This window comes from Lathamus discolor, chromosome 2 (assembly GCF_037157495.1).
Source record: "Lathamus discolor isolate bLatDis1 chromosome 2, bLatDis1.hap1, whole genome shotgun sequence".
Lineage (NCBI taxonomy): Eukaryota > Metazoa > Chordata > Aves > Psittaciformes > Psittacidae > Lathamus > Lathamus discolor.
This window is the reverse complement of record NC_088885.1, coordinates 143,739,873-143,763,130: the sequence shown is the minus strand read 5'-3', so window position 1 is coordinate 143,763,130 and position 23,258 is coordinate 143,739,873. Positions and strand designations below refer to the sequence as shown.

The 23,258-nt window shown below is 36.2% G+C and overlaps 1 protein-coding gene across 3 annotated transcripts in view; it reads left to right on the top strand.

Annotated features, from left to right (window-relative positions):
• The window catches only part of CSMD3 (CUB and Sushi multiple domains 3), a 614,489-nt gene that overhangs the window by 541,261 nt on the left and 49,970 nt on the right, over window positions 1-23,258 (top strand). For 2 of the 3 annotated variants that reach the window (XM_065668828.1, XM_065668826.1), the window contains 5 exons: window positions 1,281-1,475; window positions 1,875-2,048; window positions 11,128-11,301; window positions 13,957-14,130; window positions 16,229-16,414. In XM_065668828.1, coding sequence (XP_065524900.1) covers window positions 1,281-1,475; window positions 1,875-2,048; window positions 11,128-11,301; window positions 13,957-14,130; window positions 16,229-16,414 — 903 coding nt within the window. The remainder of the gene's footprint in view (window positions 1-1,280; window positions 1,476-1,874; window positions 2,049-11,127; window positions 11,302-13,956; window positions 14,131-16,228; window positions 16,415-23,258) is intronic. The other variant, XM_065668827.1, reaches the window with a different exon arrangement.

Sequence of the window (23,258 nt, the reverse complement as noted above, 5' to 3'; positions counted from 1 at the left end):
ACCTGGCCATACATTTTGTTTATTTATTTATAGCACAAATTTTCACATTCCTTAAACTTTCAGCTTCTGGTTACTTTAATCTATGAATAATTGCTGGTATTAAGTTATTGTGAAATACATATTTGAAATGTATATACCTGAGCTATATATTGAAACATTCTGTGACAGCAGAAGAAAGACACTAGAGATTATGAAAATTTTCAAACTGATGGTTAATTTATAGCTACATCAAAGGTAGTGGTTGCAGAGGTTTATGCAAAAGCCATCTCTTTAGTGAGAGTTTCACAGTTCACACTGTTTATATACTGTTAAAAAATCCTGTTTACTATCCAGAATTTAAAAGGCTCTGGTGCTCTGGGATACTTTGTTGAAACAGTTGCTTATTATTTATATTCTGCCCATCATTATAATCCTACACCATCTAAACTTGGGGGAATATCACTGAAAGAAAATGCATGTTCACTCCCAGAAAGAAGTGGATACCATTCATTATAAATGGGGTATGAAAACCCAGGTGATTGTAAGACTGATAAAGATATGTCAGCATATCTGTTGCACATTAAGATTTTGTTTATTTCACCCAATGAATTTTGGAGAGGAAAGAAAGCATACCCTAGAATAATTTTCAAAGATTTTCCCTTTTTTCTTTTCTTCCTTTTTATTGCTGTTGAAAATTCCATTCTCTCATGCCTTTTCCTCTATCTAAAGAACCAGTACAGATGGAGAGAAAGTAGTATCCAGCAAAAATGCTATTCTGTCTTTTGATATGTTGGATTAGGGTTGTCGAACTTTTAGGAGGGGTTGGAAGAAGAGCATAAAATTGTGTAGCTGCTGAAAAACCATCTTGGATATGGATAGTATTTTATCTGTCACTGCTGTACAGACTCTCTGAATGAGTGTTTAAGATCTCACAGAATTTACCTCGGTAGAAAAATCAAAATGTAGCTAACAATTTAGTAAAGACTCTGATGGCTCACATAAAGTATCACAGTAGTTCCATGACTATCAATTTACAGTGATTTCAATCATAGTATTGGTTCTGTATACACCAGTTGCATAGCTTTGTATACACAGTCACTGCTCTGTCTGGCCCATTGATCATTACTTACTAAATAAGACAACTCATACATGATAACCACAAGCAATTTCAAATACAGCCTTGCTCTTCAAATATTATTTCACTGTATTTAAAATATATTTCTGAATTAATAAAGGCACAGATTTTCCTAATTTCCCTGTATTAAGCCACAACTAACTATGTATTTTCATTATTTTGGAAGTTGTTACATGTCCAAGCATCAATTCTTTTACACTGGAACATGGAAGATGGAAAATAGTGAATGGTTCACATTATGAGTATAAAACAAAAGTAGTTTTCAGCTGTGATCCAGGATATTATGGTTTGGGACCAGCATCTATTGAGTGTCTTGCTAATGGCACGTGGAGTTGGAGAAATGAGCGGCCTTACTGCCAGAGTGAGTACATGTTGTATGTGCGTCTGCTCTACAAACTTCAGATAAAAATACATCTTTTTTTTTATCTGAAATAAAAAATAATTAAATATTGGAATCTGTTTAATTAGAAAAATTTTTCCTGGCTGGAATTCCTGGGTGTCCTGAAGGCTATTATTTACAAATAAAGTCCATTAGGTTCAGTGACAAGGAAATAGCTGTAAGCATGACCTGTGTCTATTTTTCTTTAATGAAAAATACTTAACACTCTGAAATGTATTTGTCTGGTTCACTGTAATATGGAGGTAAGTGGACTAGTTGATAATTGGCAAAAATACTCATAAGTATTTCTGGTTGACAGTTATTGTTGTGCTTGTGATACTCAGCTGTACATACCTGTTTTGATTTGGTTTTGCCATAAAGTTATTTCTTGTGGAGAACTTCCTACACCTCCAAATGGGAAGAAGATTGGAACTCAGATCACATATGGATCTACAGCTATATTTACTTGTGACTCTGGATACATGCTAGTTGGCTCTGCAGTGAGAGAATGTCTGTCTTCTGGACTCTGGAGGGGAATTGAGACCAGATGTTTAGGTATGGATACTAATGTCATGGCTTCCGTATTTTCTTTCTCTCTAGTAGACAAAAGTGAAATGAATTAGCTTGTCTCTTTCTGTTAGCACAGACATTGAGGAGAGTTCTGCATTTTAAAAATTTGTGTGGCTGTATCCTCTCCACCGATTTAATCCCTTTTTCTGTCTTCCCAACATATGAAACCTGTGTCACTGGATTGTTGTGTATGCCTCTAAAGTAGACCTGTACATAAGCAGGAAGACTGATTGATTCTAGATGTATCAGCTTTAATCTATATTCCCAGTAAAATACCTGCATAGTACACCTGAACTCAGTGGTTATGTTACAGAAATAATCTGCACACTTGCAAAAGATACAAAAAAAAAAAAGTGGACACTTCGTGGGAGCAGTGCAACTTTATTTCTCAAAGAAAATCTCTATCCAGACAATATCAAATTTGACATACTTAAGTTGTACATGGTTAGGCACCTTCTCTTATTTAAAATACTCAGACACCAGTCCTGAAGAGTTTATGAATAAAATGAACATGTGATCCCTGGCAAAAGTATTTCCGGGCTTCTTTTTAATTCATTATTATCATATGTACTTGATCTGTGTTGTTTTCTTAACTGCAGAGGCATTGATTTTAACACTATGCAACTGATATTTTATTTCCAGTAGAAATCAAAGCTATGCTAGTGTTCCAGTTTTAGATCTCTATATGAAGTTCATATTATCCCTCATTATTTGACATGAGAATGTAAAAGAACATCCATGGACTGAGACTTTCAGAAGATTCTGAACTATACATTAAACATAGGGTTGTTGCGATAATATCTTTGTGCAGATTGCTGTTAACCTTTTTAGGCAAACGTTGCAGATATTGAAGTTTGGAGAAATGTAAAAAAGAGAAACCAGCCAAATTGTCTGCTGTTTTTGAATAGCATCTTGAAAAAATACTTGCATTTAAGAATTTTGCCAAAGTAACGTTATGTCAAGTGAAGATCACACAGAATGAATTTAATTTCTCCTGCATTTGTCTGTAAAAGTAAAAAAAAATAATATAATCTTATATTAATAGGTTACATCATCTTTCAACTCTTCTCAGAAGATATTAATTATAATTAAGTTCCTCCACTATATTATCCAGTAACAATAAGCAGTTAAGAAAATGTGTTAAAACAACTATAGGACTAGAGAGGAAAACAGTAATCTAAAAGATACCTTTTGTATCAGACTGATAGGACTACAGCTAATATTCAAATGTATATCTTCAAAGCTTTAATGATTGCTAATTGTTGAAAAGAACATGAATAGAAGTTTTATTTATAGAGTGTAGTATTAGTATTCATTATATATAGCATATAAAAAAAGTATGTATTCCTTGGAAAAATAAGGAAAAGAAAAATGAAAAAGGTAGTGACAGAGCAAATTTATGAAAGGAAGAGGGTAATGGCTACCATAATTGCTCTTGCAGCAACACTGCCTGCTGTGCTACATAACTGCAGGAATGAACTTTCTGTAATGACTCAGAGTACCTTAGTTAAATTCTTGTTTCTTCAACGAGTGATTAAGCTGGAGGGATGAGTTCAGCCAATGACAAATCAGAAGTCAGAAATTTGTTTAAGAAGGTTGAAAAAGAAAAAGTTGATGGAAGGTGGAGGGAATTAAGGATATAATAGAACGTGTGAGAAGGGAAATAAAATACGGCAGGAAGATCTATGGAGCAGATAAAGATCCAAGAAATACATTTTTGTGCAACTTGTGAATAAATTCTGGGGTTTGTTCTCAATCACTAAAAAATAGTAAGAAAAATTTAAATTTCACTTTCTGCTTCTAAAGCTTTTCCGCTCACAGCCATTAACCTTTTTTTATATTTTATCTTAGAGCCTTTCCACTTTTACTTGCTGAAAAATGTACTTATGCTTGGACTCAGGTGGTTACCAGTGTATTTCTGGTTTACATGTGGAAGGTGCCCTTAAGAGCACACTTATATGACAGTAATGAAATCCTACTGGGTAAAATAATATTTCGTGTATTTGGTTAAATTTCCATTCCAGTTATTTGTAATTTGAAGAATTTATGAAATTTGGAATAAATGAGAATACAGGTATCAGCAACAGAACCTAAAACTGGTTAGTGTTGAACCTAATTAGATACAAAAGAGTTCTAGAACAAGATAAGCTTTAAATCAAATTGAGTAAAAATGATCATTAAAACAAATATTTTTCATAACTACAGAAAATTTTTATGGTTCTTTATTTTAATAACTGTAATCAGCCATTTATTAAGCTGAGCATTTCCCAGAGTGAAAATAAATAGGATCTACTTCATAGAAGGCTCAATAGTACTTTCAGACTTTTAAACTCATATCTGAATGATGAAAGAACTTTTTGACATCTTCAGAAGTTTTTCTAAGACTGAGATTGTCTTCCCTTTTTACATTAACGCTGTTTTAGACTTTTTAACTCAAAGCAGAAGCACTATCAGAAGATAATTACTTTTGAAGCACCTTTTGTTGCTGGGTTGGGATTTTTATTGTTTTGGGGAGGCAGATTGGCTAATGTAGCTTGGCAGGAGGAAATACGTACTCATTTCCAGAAAGTAGCACAATTTTTTAAATGGCTGTATGTTGAAGTTGATGTGGTGGAGATCAGTATGTGCTGAAACAAATTGTCTTGAAGTAATTTGTTAGACTTTAAAATGTTTCCTGTATTACTTTGGTTGCCATTTAATCATAGAATCATAGTATGGTTTAGGTAGGAAGGGACCTTAAGGTCATCTAGTTCCAACTCCCCTGCCATGGGCAGGGACACCTTTCAGTAGACCAGGTTGTTCATGGCCCTGTCCAGCCAGGCCTTGAACACTGCCAGGGATGGAGCATTCGCAACTTTTTTTGGCAGCCTGTTCCAGTGCCTCAACACTCTCACAGTAAAGATTTCATCCTAATATGCAACTTAAAATCTACCCTGTTTAAGTTTGAACCTGTTGCCCCTTGTCCTATTACTACAGTCCCTGATGAATAGTCCCTTTCTTTCCAAGACATGCAAGCCCTGTAGAGAAGAAAGGATTTTTTGCAAATAATTCTTTCCTCCTCAGCTGAGGTCATCTTGACAGGTTAATTAACTTTGTTGAATAATAGCTCTCTTTTTTTCAATAATATTTTGATATGTAGAATTCTTTCACTTCTGTTCTCATGTTTGACATTGCTTATAGCTAAAATAAGCATGGGCATGTTTCTGCCATATAATGCAATGTTTCTGTATTCATTTATTCCTACTCTTGCATCTCAGTGTTTAACCGGCAGACAAGAAACCTCTTTTGAAGCTGAGGTTTCGAAGGTTCTGATGCCAAGCTGTTATGCTCATTCTTCATTGCTAAAGCTGGATTTCATGTCAAGTTAGGTAATTTATTTGGTGCTCACACGTTATTAATATCCTTCATTCTTACTTTTTGACTAATTTTTTTTTCTTAATATTTCATGCAGTTATTATTCTCAAGCTTTTCTAGACTGGAAATAGAGAATGTTATAGTGCTTCCACCCTCAATCTGTGACTTTCCTGCAGCATTCACCCATTGTCATTGCAAAAGTTACATCTTTTGATTCAGGATTATAAATTATGGGTTACGTTAAGACCTAGGGGCCTTAGTTGGATTCACAGAACTGCTGTATATGTCTTTTATATCCATAACATAGAAAAGATGGAACTACACACAGTCTTACAGTACAGCACTAAAATAAAGACATTGACAATGAATAAGGCTATCCTGAAAAGTCTAGAATAGCTTACTCTATAATATTCTAATACTCTAACCTACTGTGAAGTCAGCTATTTCTGTTAGGGTGTCAGAATTTTTTTTCCCTCCCAGTTAATAGTAATTCTGATAAACTAATTGTTGCAAGTCATTGACTGGAGATTTTGCTTAACATTTACTAATTTTATTTCAGCTTTTCTTCTATCCATATTCAGTTCTTAATGCAGTGCAGTAAATATTCTACTTATTATTTGCTTTGATTCAGAGAAAACTCCAGGAACAAACTTGCCAACAAAGTTTTCAAGCTGACAAGCAGGTATTCTTTATTGTGGCACCGGGAGACACGGGGGATAGCTCCTCCTAACGCGTGTCTCCCTAGTTGCCACACTAGGCACTTTATAGCCACTGGGCATACGTACATATTCATGAGGCTACTTATTGATTACATCATTTTCCAGAAAGCTCCCCGCATGCGTACAGAATTGCGGTGGTGGTCTCTGAGGGTCGTTTACTTCTTCCAACAATCTTCATCACTTCTGGCAGCCTTTGAAGCATGCGCAGTAGATGTTTATACCAGTTTAATTGGTTCGTTAGCACCAGAGACTCCTATCCTCCTACTTATCAGTTAGTTTAGCTGTAGCCCATCCTGGACACCTGCCGTTCCCAGATACTCCTTATCCCTATGTCCTGTTTTTCTTAAAACTATGTCAACTATAACGATTTATCTTGTGAGAGAATTCTCTGTGTGTTCTCTAGTTGTACTCAATTTTTTCTCTATGTATCCTGCACCTCTGTAATTTTCCATTGCTACTCTTACAAAGCCATCAAACTTAACATAACTTAAAACTGATTCTAAAGGTTTATATATTCAATTTTGTAATTTTGTGTCCCCCCTTGTCTCAGTTTGTATTGGCAATATACCAGGCAAGAGTGTATTTATTTTTCTCTCATTCTGATAAATGCAGATCAGAAGTACAATATTGATCATGCTGCTTGAGCTGCTTCCTCCTGTATCTTCCACAAATCTTACATGATTATTTTTTCATATTTTTGTTTAATAGCTTGTCAAGGTAACTACAAAGTTTTATATTTGCTTGTAATTGGTCTTAGAATCAGAATATTACTTCGGGGATAAAAAAGTGATATTCCACTAGATAATAGCAGTACTAAGAAATCTTTTGTCCATTATAAGTAAGTATTCAATGACTTATTGGCTGCAAATTGATAATGGAATCAGTATTTCTTAAATACTTGCTCATCTATTTGCGAAATACATTTCCTGTCAAACAAGAAAAATTATTAAAAAAAAAAGCTCAATCGTATAACCTTCATTTTCCCAAAAGTACTCTTAGATTTTTTTTCACAGCATTCCTTTGCTTTCTATTTCTTTATTGTTTTTCATCTGTTTTCAGTTTTATGCTGTAGTGTTTCTGTCAGATTATGTTTGTCTTTACAGAAATCTCTTTCAATATGATACCCATTTTGCAGTATTTGCATTCAGTCCCCAGTGAAATCAGTCCACCTGCAGAACTTAGCTCCTGAGCAGTTTTAGATTGCATTTAGAAGTAATTTAGCTATCTCATTACAAAAGACAGCTAGCCATGCCTTGTGGTTGTATTGAATGAAGGCTAGTTATTACGACAGTTTTATAATTTTTTCTTCAGTTTCAAAATGCCAAATTTCAAAACTAAAGTGCTCATCTTATGTAATGATTCAATTAGGTGTCTCATTCAGAAACAAAAGTAGTTTCTCAAAAAACTATACACATGCAGTATTTGTTTTTCTCAGACTACCAAAGAATCAGCAGTAATCTGAAAGCTCTCCAGAATGAAAAACCCCAAAATTTCAAAGCCCCAAACTCACTATTATATATGTATATATGCAGCTACATGCAAACACATAATACACAAAGTACCACAGGCTTCAGAAACTCATTTCAGCATCTTAACAACAGGAAATAAACATCCTTATTTGTCACAAATGGAAGTCCTGAAAAACAATTAACAGCTGCATTGACCATGAAAACTACCAGAATATGCAATAATGAATATGAGAACATCTTTAATGTATAAGGAACATTTTAGAATTCTTTTCTTCACAGGTACCTTAAGAGGAAAATTGCAAAAGGGAAGAATTCTACTAATAGTAATGAGAAAAATAAATAAACACCTTGCTTTTAGAAGAAACACAACAGAGCCAGAATAGAATGGAAGAGTAATTAAGTAACAGTTACATTTTAAGATATGGATAGATAGCAGTAGGGTTGTTTTGGTTTTTTTGTTGTCTTCAGGGTTAGAGACTTTTTTCCTTCGTCTTCCTTTTTTAATTGGTATTACTTTAGTAGTGGTAGCAAGTATTATAAGGGAAAGATCTATTTCCTCTAGGGGAGACCAGTTCTGTAGATGTATGAAATAGGATGGGGAAATAAAGCAAACAAACAAAAAACTTCTGCAAAATATGAATGAATCTCTGACTTCATGGCAACTTAGGGAATTTATTCCAACTGCATAAATTAGTGGAAATTTAATGTTCTCACAGGTTCTTTTAACAGGAACTATGTATAGCATTACACACACTTTCAGAAGAAAACACGCTGAATTGCTTTCCACATGCACCTGCATGATAGATTTGTTCAATTTTTAAAATGAAACAAATAGGGATGAACCCACAGTTTTGTTCTGGTGGTGGGGTGCTGTTTGTTTTGAAATTTTTTTATGTCTCTCAATCAGTCAAAACCTCCCCTGAAAAGCGGAATGAAAACTGTGTACAAATCCTTCAAATCCCAAATGTCATTTTATTGTATTTAGTTTTATTTTATTTTTTTAATTGAGATGAAAAACCTGTCAGAAGTCTGGCATATCCTGGTTTTAAACGATATTCAATTCCTTAACACTGTCGCAATAAGCTGATTTAGAATTGTGTTATTACAGAGCTGCAGTTTTATAATATTTTTCATGCATTTAGATTTTTTTATTTTTCAGTTTAGAAACCTTACACAGGGATAGGCATAGGCTCTACTATTTAAAATACATACACTTCTTTACTAATAGTGACTAGTTCGCAATTAGTCATGCAGTATAGTTAGCGCTCCAAATATGTAATTGTTGTACAGAGTGGGAAAAAATAATGGAGGCAGAGGAAGTAATAGAATCATAGCCCAAGATGGAAGGGACCTCAAAAGATCATATGGTCCAACTTTTCCAGGGAATGGGAGCTGAGATGGGATTATCTACAACCCTGTCCAGTCTCATCTGGAAAACTCCTAGTGATGGGGACTGCATCACATTCTTGTGGAGGTTGTTCCAGTGAATGTTCTTACTGTAAAAAATTCTTTCTTGTGTCAAGCTGAAACCTCTCCCAGTGCAACTTGTTCCCATTGGCCCTTTGTCCTCTCCTTGTGAAGAAAGAGCTTCCATCTTCTTTGTACCTGCCCTTTAAGTACTGGAATATTGTGATGAGCGCCCATTGCAATATTAGTCACCTGATGTGCTGAATTACTTCAGGTTTATTCCCTCTGCACAGGAAACAGTGCTTGACCTTTCTGGTGATGTATTCTGCTTCCACTTCACTGCCATAAAGCAGCACTAAAATCTTAATTAAGAACCAGGCCAAACATTGTAATTAAATGCAAAAATATTTCCTTGAACATGGCCTGAATTACTGCAAGCTGTCTAGTTGAACTTCAGTTTCTCCTCCTCATACAGTTAGTCCCATTCATCCTAACAAATGTAATAGGGTAGGGAAATTGGGCCCATTGTGGCATGTTCAATAAAGTCTGCTACATACTAAACAGATTATGACTTCCCTGGAGAATCATGAAGTACTTTGACAAAAATTATGTAAACATTTAATATGCTATCTTAACTCAGAAAACATAAAACAAATTTCAAGTATGCCTGGTCCTTATTTAACAATGAGGGAAATAGGGAAGGAGCAGACAAGGGTGGAATATACCCTTGAACAGTACCAGATTTGGACTCCCATTCTTAATGGCAAAGTCAAATTGTACTCATCAATTTAATAAGTGTGAATTTTCATGTTCTACCTTCTACTGTAAATTCTGACATTATCATGATTCATGTGATGAAATACTGTGCGAAGCTTAAGCTGCCAGGTGCAAGTTATAAGAAAAACCTTTTTTTTTTTTGGGGGGGGGGGTATTTTTTTTTTTTTATAGGAAGTTTCTAGCCCTGAAAGAATGAGGCAAAATGCTGAAAATTACACCAGAGTATTATAAACACTTGAAAGCTCAAAGGGAAAAAACAATCCAAACTACACTGCTGCTAAATGTTCTTTCTTATTGTCAGACCCATGTTTTGGAGATTTGTTTTGGGCAGGAAGAAGGGAAGTAGTGGAGAAAAGGAGAGCAGAGAAATGTGGGTGGCTGGTAATATTTATTTTTCACTAAAGTACTAGGTGAAACACTGGTTGTTTTTCTTACTTGCCATAATTGTTTTTGCAGTGACTTGTCTGCCATATGACACAGTCTTCATGAGGTCAACCACTTTCAGAGGATTTTGCATTACCACATTATTTGCTGAATTATAGTGCCCATTTTCCAGAGTTCATTAAGGAAAATAATAACAAATGACACATGGTCCATTTTTTTTGCCAGACTCTCTCTGGATTAACTGTCTATTTGTGACTTTGGTGGTATAAATAAAAAAAAATATTGTATTCTGAGAATAAGGGTAGAAGATTATGACAAGACATACAATGGTTTTTGGTTACAGGACATTTGGATGTAGCTACACTGACTGGGTAACCCAAACGTGTTAATCTTTTTTGGGATTCCTCTGGGATCAATAGGAAAATAAAAATGGAAGTCAATCCAGAGTCAGATTCCAGCAATATATTGTTCAAGTTAATTTGTTTCCATTGTAAGAAGAACATTCATGTGGATTGGTATTTATAATATTTATTTTTATTTGTGCTTATATCTGGTTTTAATTTTCATTTAAATATGGAGTGGTGTAATGCTAACTTTATTGAGTTTAATCTTAATCAAAAGAAAACTAAGGGAAATAGTATAGAATTATAAAAGTTTTAATAAATAGGATTTACTCACATTTTTGAAAATAAATTTGATAACATAGATGACATTTAATGTTTTTAATACAGTATCTTTTTGTAATTTTTTACATGTGTACGTTTCTACTTAGACAATTGCATTCTATCAGGTTTCCCCAAATTAATGAAAATAAACTCTTGAATTAAATAAATAAAAAAAAATAAAGCTGTTCAGCATTTCTTTGTTTTAATAAAGTAATTCTAGTTAAAAAATTCTCTGGCATATTTACTAATACATTTTTCTTTGTGTATTTTTTACTTTGAAAAAATATAGCTGGTCACTGTGGTATTCCAGATCTTATAGTCAATGGTCAAGTAATTGGAGAAAATTACGGATATAGAGACACAGTTGTGTATCAGTGCAGTCCTGGGTTTCGGTTGATTGGTTCTTCTGTACGTATATGTCAACAGGATCATAACTGGTCTGGTCAGCTTCCATCCTGTGTGCGTAAGTAAGCATGGCAACACACACTGATCCATGTTACGGAAATGTCTGTGTCAGGCAAGATGAAGACTTACTTTACAACTTAGTATTCATTTGAAAAAAAACTAAACAAGCTCCTGTCTGCACCCTCCAACCCTACCCTCCACCCCCAAGAAGATTTAAAACAGATCTTCAAAATTATATGGAGACCTCAAATCTGTGATTCATCTATCAGATGAAGTTCTGTGTTGTCACTTAAAATTGAATATGAATATGGAGTTTATTCAAAAAGTGATGGGATTTAGCTATCCAGGTACTCAAATTTGAAAATGGCTTCATGTTCCTTAGTGGCATTTGGAAATACTTAATGTACATTGACTTTCATTGCTGTCATTAGATAAGTAGATACTTGTGAATTACACTGTCAGCACTGATGATTAAAATGTTTGTTGCAACAAATATACACTTTTTTTGTTTGGTTTTGTGTTTTTTTTTTTTTTTTTTCTCTTCACAGAGATACTGTTACTTTATTTTCTGGTTTTGGCATTTTTAGCATGAATTTTGCATGTTGGTAATGAGGCTTCTTTTGCGTGATAAGTATTTCAACATACCACATTAAGCAGTAACAAAAAAAAAACAAAAAAAACTGTGTTCCACTTAGGAAAATTGAAGAGTTCTTGAAGGATTCTCAAGAAAATTACATTTATGTTTCATTAGTTCAGGTTCATTAATATCAGTGTATTGAAAATGTATTAGTCGACCTCCAAATATTCTGGGTTTACACCTACATTTTTGTATTAGAAACTAGATGAATGATGAATCATAATGCACAATGTCAGTTCGTTACCCTTACCACTCACTCTTTGCTTTGTTTTAAAGAGAACTAGATGTACATAAAACTACCAAATAATTGTATTTCTTAATTTTGTTTTCATTTTATTAAATAGTAATAGATCATTACTTCTTTATATTACATTTCAGGTCAGCACACTTCTTTATAGTTAACTTTTAAGGCAATAAAATTAGACACTTAATAATTTCTAAATTAAAATATTAACATCAATTTTAGAACTGAATTAGTGAAAAAAAGTGCATTTTGGATGTGCGAACAGCAGAGAAAGATGAATGTATTCTCTAATCAAATGGATGCTGCTTCTGTGAATACAGAATGTACAATATATCACTTCAGAAAAGGACACAAGGTTTAAGAAAGATCTTATATGTGCAAAAAGGCTGCTATAAACAGCAGCTGCATTTATCTTTATTAATCAGGAGCAGCTCCACTTCAGATCAAAGGTACAAATGATGTGTAGAAAAATACTCTTGCATTTTTTTATTTAACTTTAGATTATTTAATTTCAGTTTTGAGATGTGTTTAAAGTTAACAATTCTGACCTTTTCACTTTTGGATTCATCATTCTTCTTGCTCATACAGTGGGCAGACATATTGCTATTGTTGTGTATTGCTACTGAATATGCATGTGTATTAATCAAAATTTTATGCACTTTCATACTTCTGTTTTCAAAAGAATAATTTTTATTGCTATTGTATTTTCATTTAAAAAAAAAAAGAAATCTCTGTAGGCTGAACACGTCTTTGCCTGACAGTATTACGAATGTTAGCAGTTCAGTGTGTGATACCAATTACTCTCTTGGAGGAAAAACATGCAATTCCTTATATAAAAATTTCTGTTACCAGTAACATAAAGATAATATATTTAATTTTAAAAAGTATGATATTAGTAAAACATAGAGAATTCAATTTGACTTCATAAATTATTCTGTGACTGGTCTGCATGCTATACTCATTCTGAAGGAACATTTTCAGTTTTGTGTTGTTGCTAAAAAAATTATTTAGTTTATATTAGTGGGTTTCTTTTAGAGTTATCATGATGAGTCTGTTGTACACAGAGAAAAAGAACATACATTGTTAGACCTAAAAAAATTAATTTAGAAAAAAGCAAGATAATTTTTAAAGTGATAAAAATTTGATTTAAATAATTTATTCTGCGTTGTTTTTTTAATTTAAAATTATTGATGAACATGTTATTTATCAACAACTGGTTTGTTGGAACATGGAAGAAAATATTTATGCATTTTTTTTATTACTTTTATACAATTATGCTATTATTACTATTTTTGCATCTGGTCTTGCACAGAAAAGAAATTTTACCTTTTTGTATAAATACAAGTGCCCAAAGTTATTGTGATACTTGTCTAGTCATATATCTAGTCATAAATTTATAACTTTGGTAAGTACTTAAGCTGGAAAAATAAAACAGAGTGACTTGATACTAGGACATATTTGTAAGAAATAATACCTGAGGAACTAATGCACTGAAATACTTCCTTTTGATTTCAGGCTATATGTAGTGAAAATCAAGTGCTTGCTTTTCTTCTGATTCTTCAGAAAAGCTTTCTTCATTCTGCATGGCAAATCCTATTCAGTTTATTTACATTTTTAAATCAGTGCTCAACATTTTCTAATATATGTCTTATTTCTTATTCGGTCCAGAGAAATGTGAATCTTTCATGGAAAGTACTCAGTATCTTAGAGTATTAAACTTTAAAATAGTATTATCTAGTGATTATAATGATTATCTATTATATCTTAAAGCATGAAAAGTGATAGCAACATGCACTGTTTTTTTTTTTTTTGTTTGTTTTGTGCTATGCTAGCTGTTAGCTGTGGTCACCCTGGTAGTCCTATTTATGGAAGAACAAGTGGAAATGGTTTCAACTTCAATGACTTTGTGACATTCTCATGTAATACTGGATATGTTATGCAAGGACCAATGAAAGCACAGTGTCAGGCTAATAGGCAGTGGAGCCACCCACCTCCAATATGCAAAGGTAAGAGTGCATTTACAGATTTCAAACTTAGTTGGAAAATTAAGGTGAAAAATAAACTGAAGGCAAAGGGACTCTATCAAGAAAAAAATGAAACCTCCCTTACTAACAGGCATCAAATTATTAGAGATGTTTCATGATTCTATTATTTTTAGTTAGGTTTGTTCTACATTCACATTGCTAGGATAAGTGTTGCAGAGAAACTTCCTTATGTTTCTTTCATTGGTATTCATTTTTTTGAATTGTTTTCTACAAGTCCCTTAAGCAAAATTATACAGTGATAATGAAGAGTTTACGTCCCAGAATAATGTTCCCTGCATTTTTAGCCAACATAGTTCTAATAGTTGTATAAGAAAACATGTTTTTTTCTTTTTCATTTCCAGTGAGCTGCCTGCTTATCTTAAATTTAAAATTTTTTATTCTAATTAATTAACATAATCCATTAAGGATGGTTATCAACACTTCCGGATATTATATTTAAATTTATTCCACTGAAAATAAAAATATGTGAAATTATTTCTGTTTGAGTTTTCATAAGTACTTCTAGAAAGTTTTTAACACCATTATCCATTTAAAGTGTGTTGTTATGTGCTTTTTAAATATTTTAATTGTTCTAATTTAGAAAAATGTACTTTTTTCTTGTAACCTGATTGCACAAATGCAGAAATTGTGCTGATTGTTTCTCAGCATCTTCCCAGCAGTTTCTATGGACTTTTACCTGTACACAGCCTAGGTCACGTTGTGTATTTATAGTAATTTTATTTACTGTATTTTCCTTCCAGTAGGTGTTCTCCACTTTCCTTTGATCACTTTGCCTTAAATGATATTGCCAAGTAGTTTACAGAACTTAAACTTCCAAGGACCTTTTTTGATGAGAAGTTGTTTTTTTTTTTTTTTTTAATTTGCCATACTAAACACATACTATGTATTAAGGGTACCCAGTAAACCTCATTTTCAGTCCAGTTCCTAGAAAGTTATTTCTATCCTTGCAAAATGTATCTATTCTAGTCTTGTGGTACCAATAATTGAGATCTCCTAGGAGTCCTACACAAGCAGACTCCAACATTTAGAGTAATGACTAGAGAGAAATAGGTGAGCTGTAAAATAACTCTATTGAGTGATGTAGGTAGGAAAAAGGATTTTAAATTGTTTCTGACGAATAGCTTTATTTCTTTTTGGATTACAAAGATTTTCAGCATATTCTGATACTTTTATGTACAAACATTCATGCACATACAGAAATATATATATTTGCTTACAGGTACATACACATCTATGCATATAAACATGAAACTGATTATAAGGATATAGGGATAGTATTTTTTACATGCACTGTAGTTTTCTAGAGTAAGTAGTTGTTTGAGTAGGTGATGATGTGTTTAGTTGGCCAGAGGAGTCTATTGCATGGAAACTTCTAAAAAAATCTTCATGACCCCCAAAATAAGTATTATAGACCCCTCACTAGCTGTATGTATCAAAAAAGGAAAAAAACAAACAAAACCCAACCAATCAGTCAAATAAAAATTTATACTGATTTTTTCAAACATATGAGTCTTAAATTGTAGACTCAAAAAAGTACATCAGTATTCTTAACCATCAAAGTAGACCCTTTTTTAAAAAAAGCACATAACCATTTGCTAGGATATTTGCCTGTTCTGGTAGGAGCACCACAGTCTTACCTAACTGACCATGTGCCTTTTAGCTGAAAGCACCTGCCTCAAAGGTGCTTCATTATCAGAATGTTAGTATAGGAACACAAGTATATTTGCATGGCTGTTTGGGTTAGACCAGATACATGTCTAGCCTTCTGGCTGTGGGCAGTAGTTTATAAAAGAGTATAAATTGAATATGGTGGTATGTCCAGTCACTGTTCGTGGCTAATACTTTTACAGCATCATCGCATTCTGTGAAGAAACATTTCCTTTCATTTGCTCTGAGTTTAGCATCTCCTGGTTTCATATTATCTTCCTAATTCAGTATCATTAAATATAAAACCAGAGTAGCAACATATTGAAAGTTTCTCTAGAAATAATAAGAGACCATTTAAAGGCCATTTTAGTAGATTGTATGACTCTCAAGACTGTGCTCTTTTTCTTTTTAGTGGTCAATTGTTCTGATCCTGGAATTCCTGCAAATTCTATAAGAGAAAGTAAAATTGAACATGGAAATTTCACATATGGGACAGTGGTATTTTATGACTGTAATCCTGGATATTTTTTGTTTGGCTCTTCAGTTTTAATTTGTCAACCAAATGGCCACTGGGACAAACCTCTGCCTGAATGCATTAGTAAGTAGATAATGTGTATGTTTCTATAAAGAATGTGGGCTAGACTAGGTATTAATTTACATAACATTTCCATCAGTCTCATGAGAGCAACTAGAATAATCATATACGTTTGTGTCTATGCCGTAATGATGGAAGGTCTTAGTAGCAGCTGAAGTAGTGCAGTTATATTCTTAGAGAAATTTCGGGAAATGAAACAAACATCTGTGAATTATGTACCTGAACGTCATAGTCATATGATACACTAAGGCAAAGGCATCAGCAAGAGCAGGAGGTTTTTGTTCTGGCTTTTCATGGACAACTTTGCAACTGTGATGTAGATACAGCCATAAATGTTTCATATGTTTTTAATTGTCGGGGACAGCTGGCTTACCCAGTTTTCTATAAGTCTATGAAAAAAGTTCTGCTTTAACATCAATTTTTTTCTCTGAGAAAGGCTGAAATCTTTATTTTCTAGAGATTAAAGGGGAAAACAGGCAAAGGGTTCCTTATTTAGGATTCATGGACCGATATTTGCAATATTAGTTCTTAACTGAAGATTCTCCAGTTCTGTTTTTCCTCTCTCTCTTTAAATAAATAAATAAACAAATAAATACCCTCCCCCCCTGAAACTTTGTTATTGCTATTAATAGCAATAGTTCTGGAGGTTGTCCTATTCTTTGATATGATAAATAGCTTGCTTGCAAGTCACAGTTAAGCTTATAAAAATTGGTTTAATGGTTTCACATTAAGTTTTAAGGTAACATTACAGTTTCAGAAAGATAAATGTTACTTAATAGTAACCTGTCCCCAAAGAGAAAGAAAACCTAAAACTAAAGGTACAGAGATTTCTTTATACTTTTGTATTTTTATTTCTTAGTCTTCTTTCAAAATTGTCACAAGTAATTTGATAATATAGACTTTACTCTTCTTTTAACCTGACCTTTGGGAGTAAGAGTGCTATGTGTACTTTTGAAAAGGTATCCTTAGCTTTGTTTTTGTCATTTATATAGAAGGGTCAATGAATTCTGACATAGGCACTATCCAGGATATTTAATAATCATAAAACTTATTAAAACTGATTCTGATGCATCTGTTGACTATTTTTTTTTTTTTTTTTATAAGAACCTTTCAGCTTCTGGAGTGTATTTCAAATTGTTTCTCTTTTGGACATATGCAGCACAGTCATTTAGTAGTCTGCACATTTTTCCACTATAAGAGCAATGGAAAAGAAGTGGAAAACTTGCTAGATGTTATCCTTTGACCAAAGTTGGATTATTTTTGATGTAGCTGGATTTCAGTCTGTCTCTAACTGGTTCCAAAGAGCAGACCTTTTTTTTAAATATCACTAGAGTAATGGAGAAGAGACATGGTAACAAGAGAAAAGAAGTTGTTCGCTTGTAAAGGGGCTCGATTCCTTTGAAATGTGTTGTAGTTAGAGTGCTAGTTTCTGTAAATCCTATAGGAAGCAGAATTCAGCATTGGCCGGGATCACAATGCCATTTCAACTCTGTCTTTTAATTAAAGACTTCCAAGGATATACACTATTTGATTACATGTGGCCAGTGAAATAGATTTAAAAAGTACTAAAAACGAAGACATGTTTGGACAACATATGTCAAAGAATTCCAGTGCCCATATCAGGGGGGTTTGTATCGCAAAGTATTCTGGATTTAGTTCTGATAGACACACTCTGATTTGTTATTCTTAAGCTGTTGAGATGTGAATGCACACAATCCACACCTTCCAAGCCTGAAATCTCCAAACAATACAGGCTAGTTTTTTGCTAGTGTGTGTGCCATCCACTTGATAAATCTATTGCAGCACCTTGTTCTGACATTTCCTCCCTCACAATATGACATATACAGACATTCATAGCTGTCAGATAGAATGATAAATATTGCTGACAACTATATAGATTAAGAACCCCTCAAGTCTACTTTTTAATTCAATACCCAAGAATTAGGGTATAACATTTCATATAATTGAACATTTGTAAATTTAAACAGGCTTTAAACTAATAATGCTGTAATTTTACTGGTATGTCATCATAGTTGATCAGAAGCAGATGGGAATTTACACTTCTTTCTGTTTTTCACAGAATCAGAATCCACAGAATCACAGAATCCCAAGGGTTGGAAGGGACCTAAAAAGATCATCTAGTCCAACCCCCCTGCAAGAGCAGGGTAACCTACAGTACATCACACAGGAACTTGTCCAGGCGGGCCTTGAATATCTCCAGTGTAGGAGACTCCACAACCCCCCTGGGCAGCCTGTTCCAGTGCTCTGTCACTCTTACAGTAAAGAAGTTCTTCCTGATGTTAACGTGGAACTTCCTATGTTCCAGTTTACACCCATTGCCCCTTGTCCTATCACTGGATATCACTGAAAAAAGCCTAGCTCCATCATCCTGACACCTACCCTTTACATATTTGTAAACATTGATGAGGTCACCCCTCAGTCTCCTCTTTTGCAAGCTAAAGAGACCCAGCTCCCTCAGCCTCTCCTCATAAGGGAGATGTTCCACTCCCTTAATCATCTTTGTGGCTCTGCGCTGGACTCCTTCAAGCAATTCCCTGTCCTTCTTGAACAGAGGGGCCCAGAACTGGACGCAATATTCCAGATGCGGCCTCACCAAGGCTGAGTAGAGGGGGAGGAGAACCTCTCTTGACCTACTAACCACTCCCTTTCTAATGCACCCTAAGATGCCATTTGCCTTCTTGGCCGCAAGAGCACATTGCTGGCTCATGGTCATCCTCCTATCCACCAGGACCCCCAGGTCCCTTTCCCCTTCACTACTTTCCAGCAGGTCACCCCCCAACCTGTACTGGTACATGGGGTTGTTCTTCCCCAGATGCAAGACTCTACACTTGCCCTTGTTAAATTTCATCAAGTTTCTCCCCGCCCAACTCTCCAGCCTGTCCAGGTCTCGCTGAATGGCAGCACAGTCCTCTGGTGTGTCAGCCACTCCTCCCAGTTTTGTGTCATCAGCAAACTTGCTGAGGGTGCACTCAGTTCCCTCATCCAGGTCATTGATGAAAATATTAAACAGCACCGGTCCCAGCACCGACCCCTGGGGAACTCCACTAGTCACAGACCTCCAGCTAGATTCTGCGCCATTGACCACAACTCTCTGCCTTCTTCCTTTCAACCAGTTCTCGATCCACCTCACTACTTGATCATCAAGCCCACACTTCTTTAGCTTATCTATGAGAATGCTGTGGGAGACAGTATCAAATGCCTTACTGAAATCAAGAAAAACTACATCTACCGCTCTACCATCATCCCTCCACCTAGTCACTTCCTCATAGAAGGCTATAAGGTTGGTCATACATGACTTCCCCCTCATAAAACCATGTTGGCTGTTCTTAATGACCCCCTCATCCTTAATATGCCTAGTGATGGAGTCAAGAATAAGTTGTTCCATCATCTTTCCAGGGATGGAGGTAAGGCTGACTGGTCTATAATTACCCGGGTCCTCCTTCTTGCCCTTCTTATAGATTGGTGTGACCTTTGCCATCCGCCAATCCTCAGGCACCTCGCCCGTTTCCCACGACTTACCAAAGATGATGGAAAGTGGCCTAGCAATGACCTCCGCCAGCTCCCTCAGCACCCGTGGGTGCATTCCATCCGGACCCATCGATTTACAGATGTCCAGTTTGCATAGCTGATCCCTAACCCAATCCTCATCTACCAAAGCAAACTCCTCCTTTGTCCTGACTCCTTCTGGGGCTATAGAAATCCGGGGCCCTCGGGGAGAGTCTGCAGGAGTAAAGACAGAGGCAAAGAAGGCATTCAGCACCTCTGCCTTCTTTATATCCTCTGTCTCCAGGGTACCCACTTCGTTCAGCAGTGGGCCTATATTGCCTCTTGTGTTAGTTTTATTTGCTATGTATTTGAAGAAGCCCTTTCTATTGTCTTTAACCCGACTAGCAAGATTGAGTTCCAAGGAGGCCTTAGCTGTCCTAATTGCCTCCCTACATCCTCTAACAACTGTCCTATATTCCTCCCAAGCGGCCAGCCCCTCCTTCCATAATCCATAGATTCTCCTTTTCCACTTGAGTTTGCCCAGCAGCTCCTTGTTTAACCACGCCGGTCTCCTAGATCCCTTACTTGACTTCCTACTCATTGGGACGCTCCGATCCTGAGCTTGGAAGAAGCGGTCCTTGAATGCTAACCAACTATCTTGAGCCCCTTTACCGCCTAGTACACTTTCCCATGAGACTTCCCTTAGCAGTTGACTGAAGAGGCCAAAGTTGGCCCTTCGGAAATCCAGAACTGTGGCTTTGCTAGGTATTCTATTCCTCCCACACAGGATCCTAAACTCCACCATCTCATGGTCACTGCAGCCAAGGCTGCCATTGACCGTCACCACTTCGACCAAACCCTCCTTGTTGGCGAGTACTAAATCTAGCAGCGCTGCTCCCCTAGTTGGTACGTCCACCATTTGCATTAAGAAATTATCATCAATGCACTCGAGGAACCTCCTAGACTGTGAATGACTGGCTGTGTGAGTCTTCCAGCAAATATCGGGGTAATTAAAGTCCCCCACGACGACTAAGGCATGTAGTCGCGAGGCTACTTCCAGTTGCCTGTAGAAAGCCTCATCAAATCCTTCGTCCTGATCAGGAGGTCTGTAATAGACCCCCACAACTGTATCACCCGTGCCAGTCAGCCCCTTGATTCGTACCCACAGACATTCCACTTGCTCCTCATCTGACCCCGGACAGAACTCAATACATTCTAGTTGCTCTCTCACGTAAAGAGCAACTCCACCACCTCGCTTCGCTGACCTATCTTTCCTAAAAAGGACATAGCCATCCATGACCACATTCCAGTCATGTGAACTGTCCCACCATGTCTCTGTAATCGCCACTAGATCATAACCTTTAGCCCGCACACAGACTTCTAACTCCTCCTGTTTATTCCCCATGCTGCGTGCATTGGTGTACAGGCATTTCAGGGAGCCAGTCCTAGTACCCTTTTTCCCCTGCGGGACAGGGTCTAAAAAGCTATCCTTTCCCACAAGTGAAACAAGAGATTGATAGTCCTCCTTAGCCCGCCATCCTTCAATCCCTAGCATGTTCCTCTTGGGCTTGTCCCCAACAGGCCCAGTTAAATCCCCTCCCCCCTTCATAACTAGTTTAAAGCCCTGTCAATAAGCCCTGCTAACTCCTGCCCCAAAACCCTTTTTTTTCTCTGGGACTGGTGTATCCCGCCTGTCACCAGCAAACCAGGTGTCCCATACAGCAGCCCGTGACTGAAAAACCCAAACCCCTGCCTTTGGCACCAGTCACGTAGCCATACATTAACCTGCAGAGTCTTCTTATATATCCCTTCACCCTCGCTTGCAACAGGTATGGAGGCAAACACCACTTGCGCTCCAGACCCTTTAACCAGCCGTCCCAGGGCCCTGTAGTCTCTCTTCATTGCCCTTACGTTCCTCGTAATAATTTTTCCAGAATGTTATATACCTCATCCATTATTGGTATGAACTGTGTATTTTGGTTTGAGGTTTTAAGGGTTAGGGGTTTCAAGGGAAAAGAAGTAGCCATTGAAATGGCACATTGGCAAAAAAAAAATTATTTGCGTATCTTTTGTATTTATTTATTTTTTTATTTATTAGGAAAGGGAGGTTTGGAGGGGATAGAGATTGATGGGTAGTTGTCCATAATACTGAAAAAATAACATTTGACCTGATGTTTTACATACTCTGAAGATTAATAATATTATTTTCTTTTTTTTTTCTTTGTTCTTTAAATCTGAATCAAAGCTTAATATAAAATTAAATTTACACACCTATAAAATGGTACTGTGCAGGTATGTGATGGAACAGGATGAGATCAGCTGGCAGATATTTAAGGACATTTTCTGTAGAAAGCGAGAGCTCTTAATCCCCAGGCATAAGAAATCAGGAAAGTATGGCAAGGTACCAGCATGGGTGAGATGAGACCTGCTGGTCAAACAAAAGGGCAAGAAGGAATTTCAAAGGCAGTGGAAGCTGGGAGAGGTATTCTGGGAGAGTACCTGTACCAGGAATGCTGCCTGGTTATGTAGGGATGGGATCAGGAAGGCCAAGGCATGGCTGAAAAATAAGGGCTTAAATGGGTATGTCAGCCAGAAAAGGAAGATCAAAGAAAGTGTACCCCTGCCCCTGATGAAGACAACTGGCAAAGTGGTAACCATGGATGAGGAAAAGGCTGGGGTATGCAACTACTGGTTTGGGTTTTTTCTTGCCTTAGTCTTCACTAGCAACCTCTCTTTGCAAACCTCTTGAGTGGATGGGCTGCAAGACCGGGCTTGGAGGAGAAAAGTGCCCCACACTGTAAGAGAAATCAGGTTCATGACTACCTGAGGAACCTGAATAGACCTAAGTCTATGGGACCTGGCAAGATGCATCCAAAAGTCCTAAGGGAACTGGCTGGTGTAGTTGCTAACTCACTCTCCATGAGTCCACTCTCCAAGTCATGGCAGTCAGGTCAAGTCCCTGGTAACAATACAGAGGGATAGTTGCACACATTTTTAGAAAGGGTAGAAAGGAGAACCCTGGGAGCTACTGACCTGGCGGCCTCACCTCTGTGCCTGTGAAAATCATGGAACACATCCTCCTGTCATTCAAGACAGCCAGCATGGCTTCACAAAGAGCAAGTCATGCCTGGACCAATCTAGTGGCCTTCTATGATGGAATGACTACATCAGTGGACAAGGGAAGAGCTATGAACGTCGTCTACCTGGACTTCTGTAAGGCCTTTGACACAGTCACTCACAACTTCCTTCTAAATTGGAAAGATGGATTTGATGGGTGGACTGTTCAGTGGATGAGGAATTGGTTGGATGATCGCATACAGAGGGTAGCAAATAGTGATCA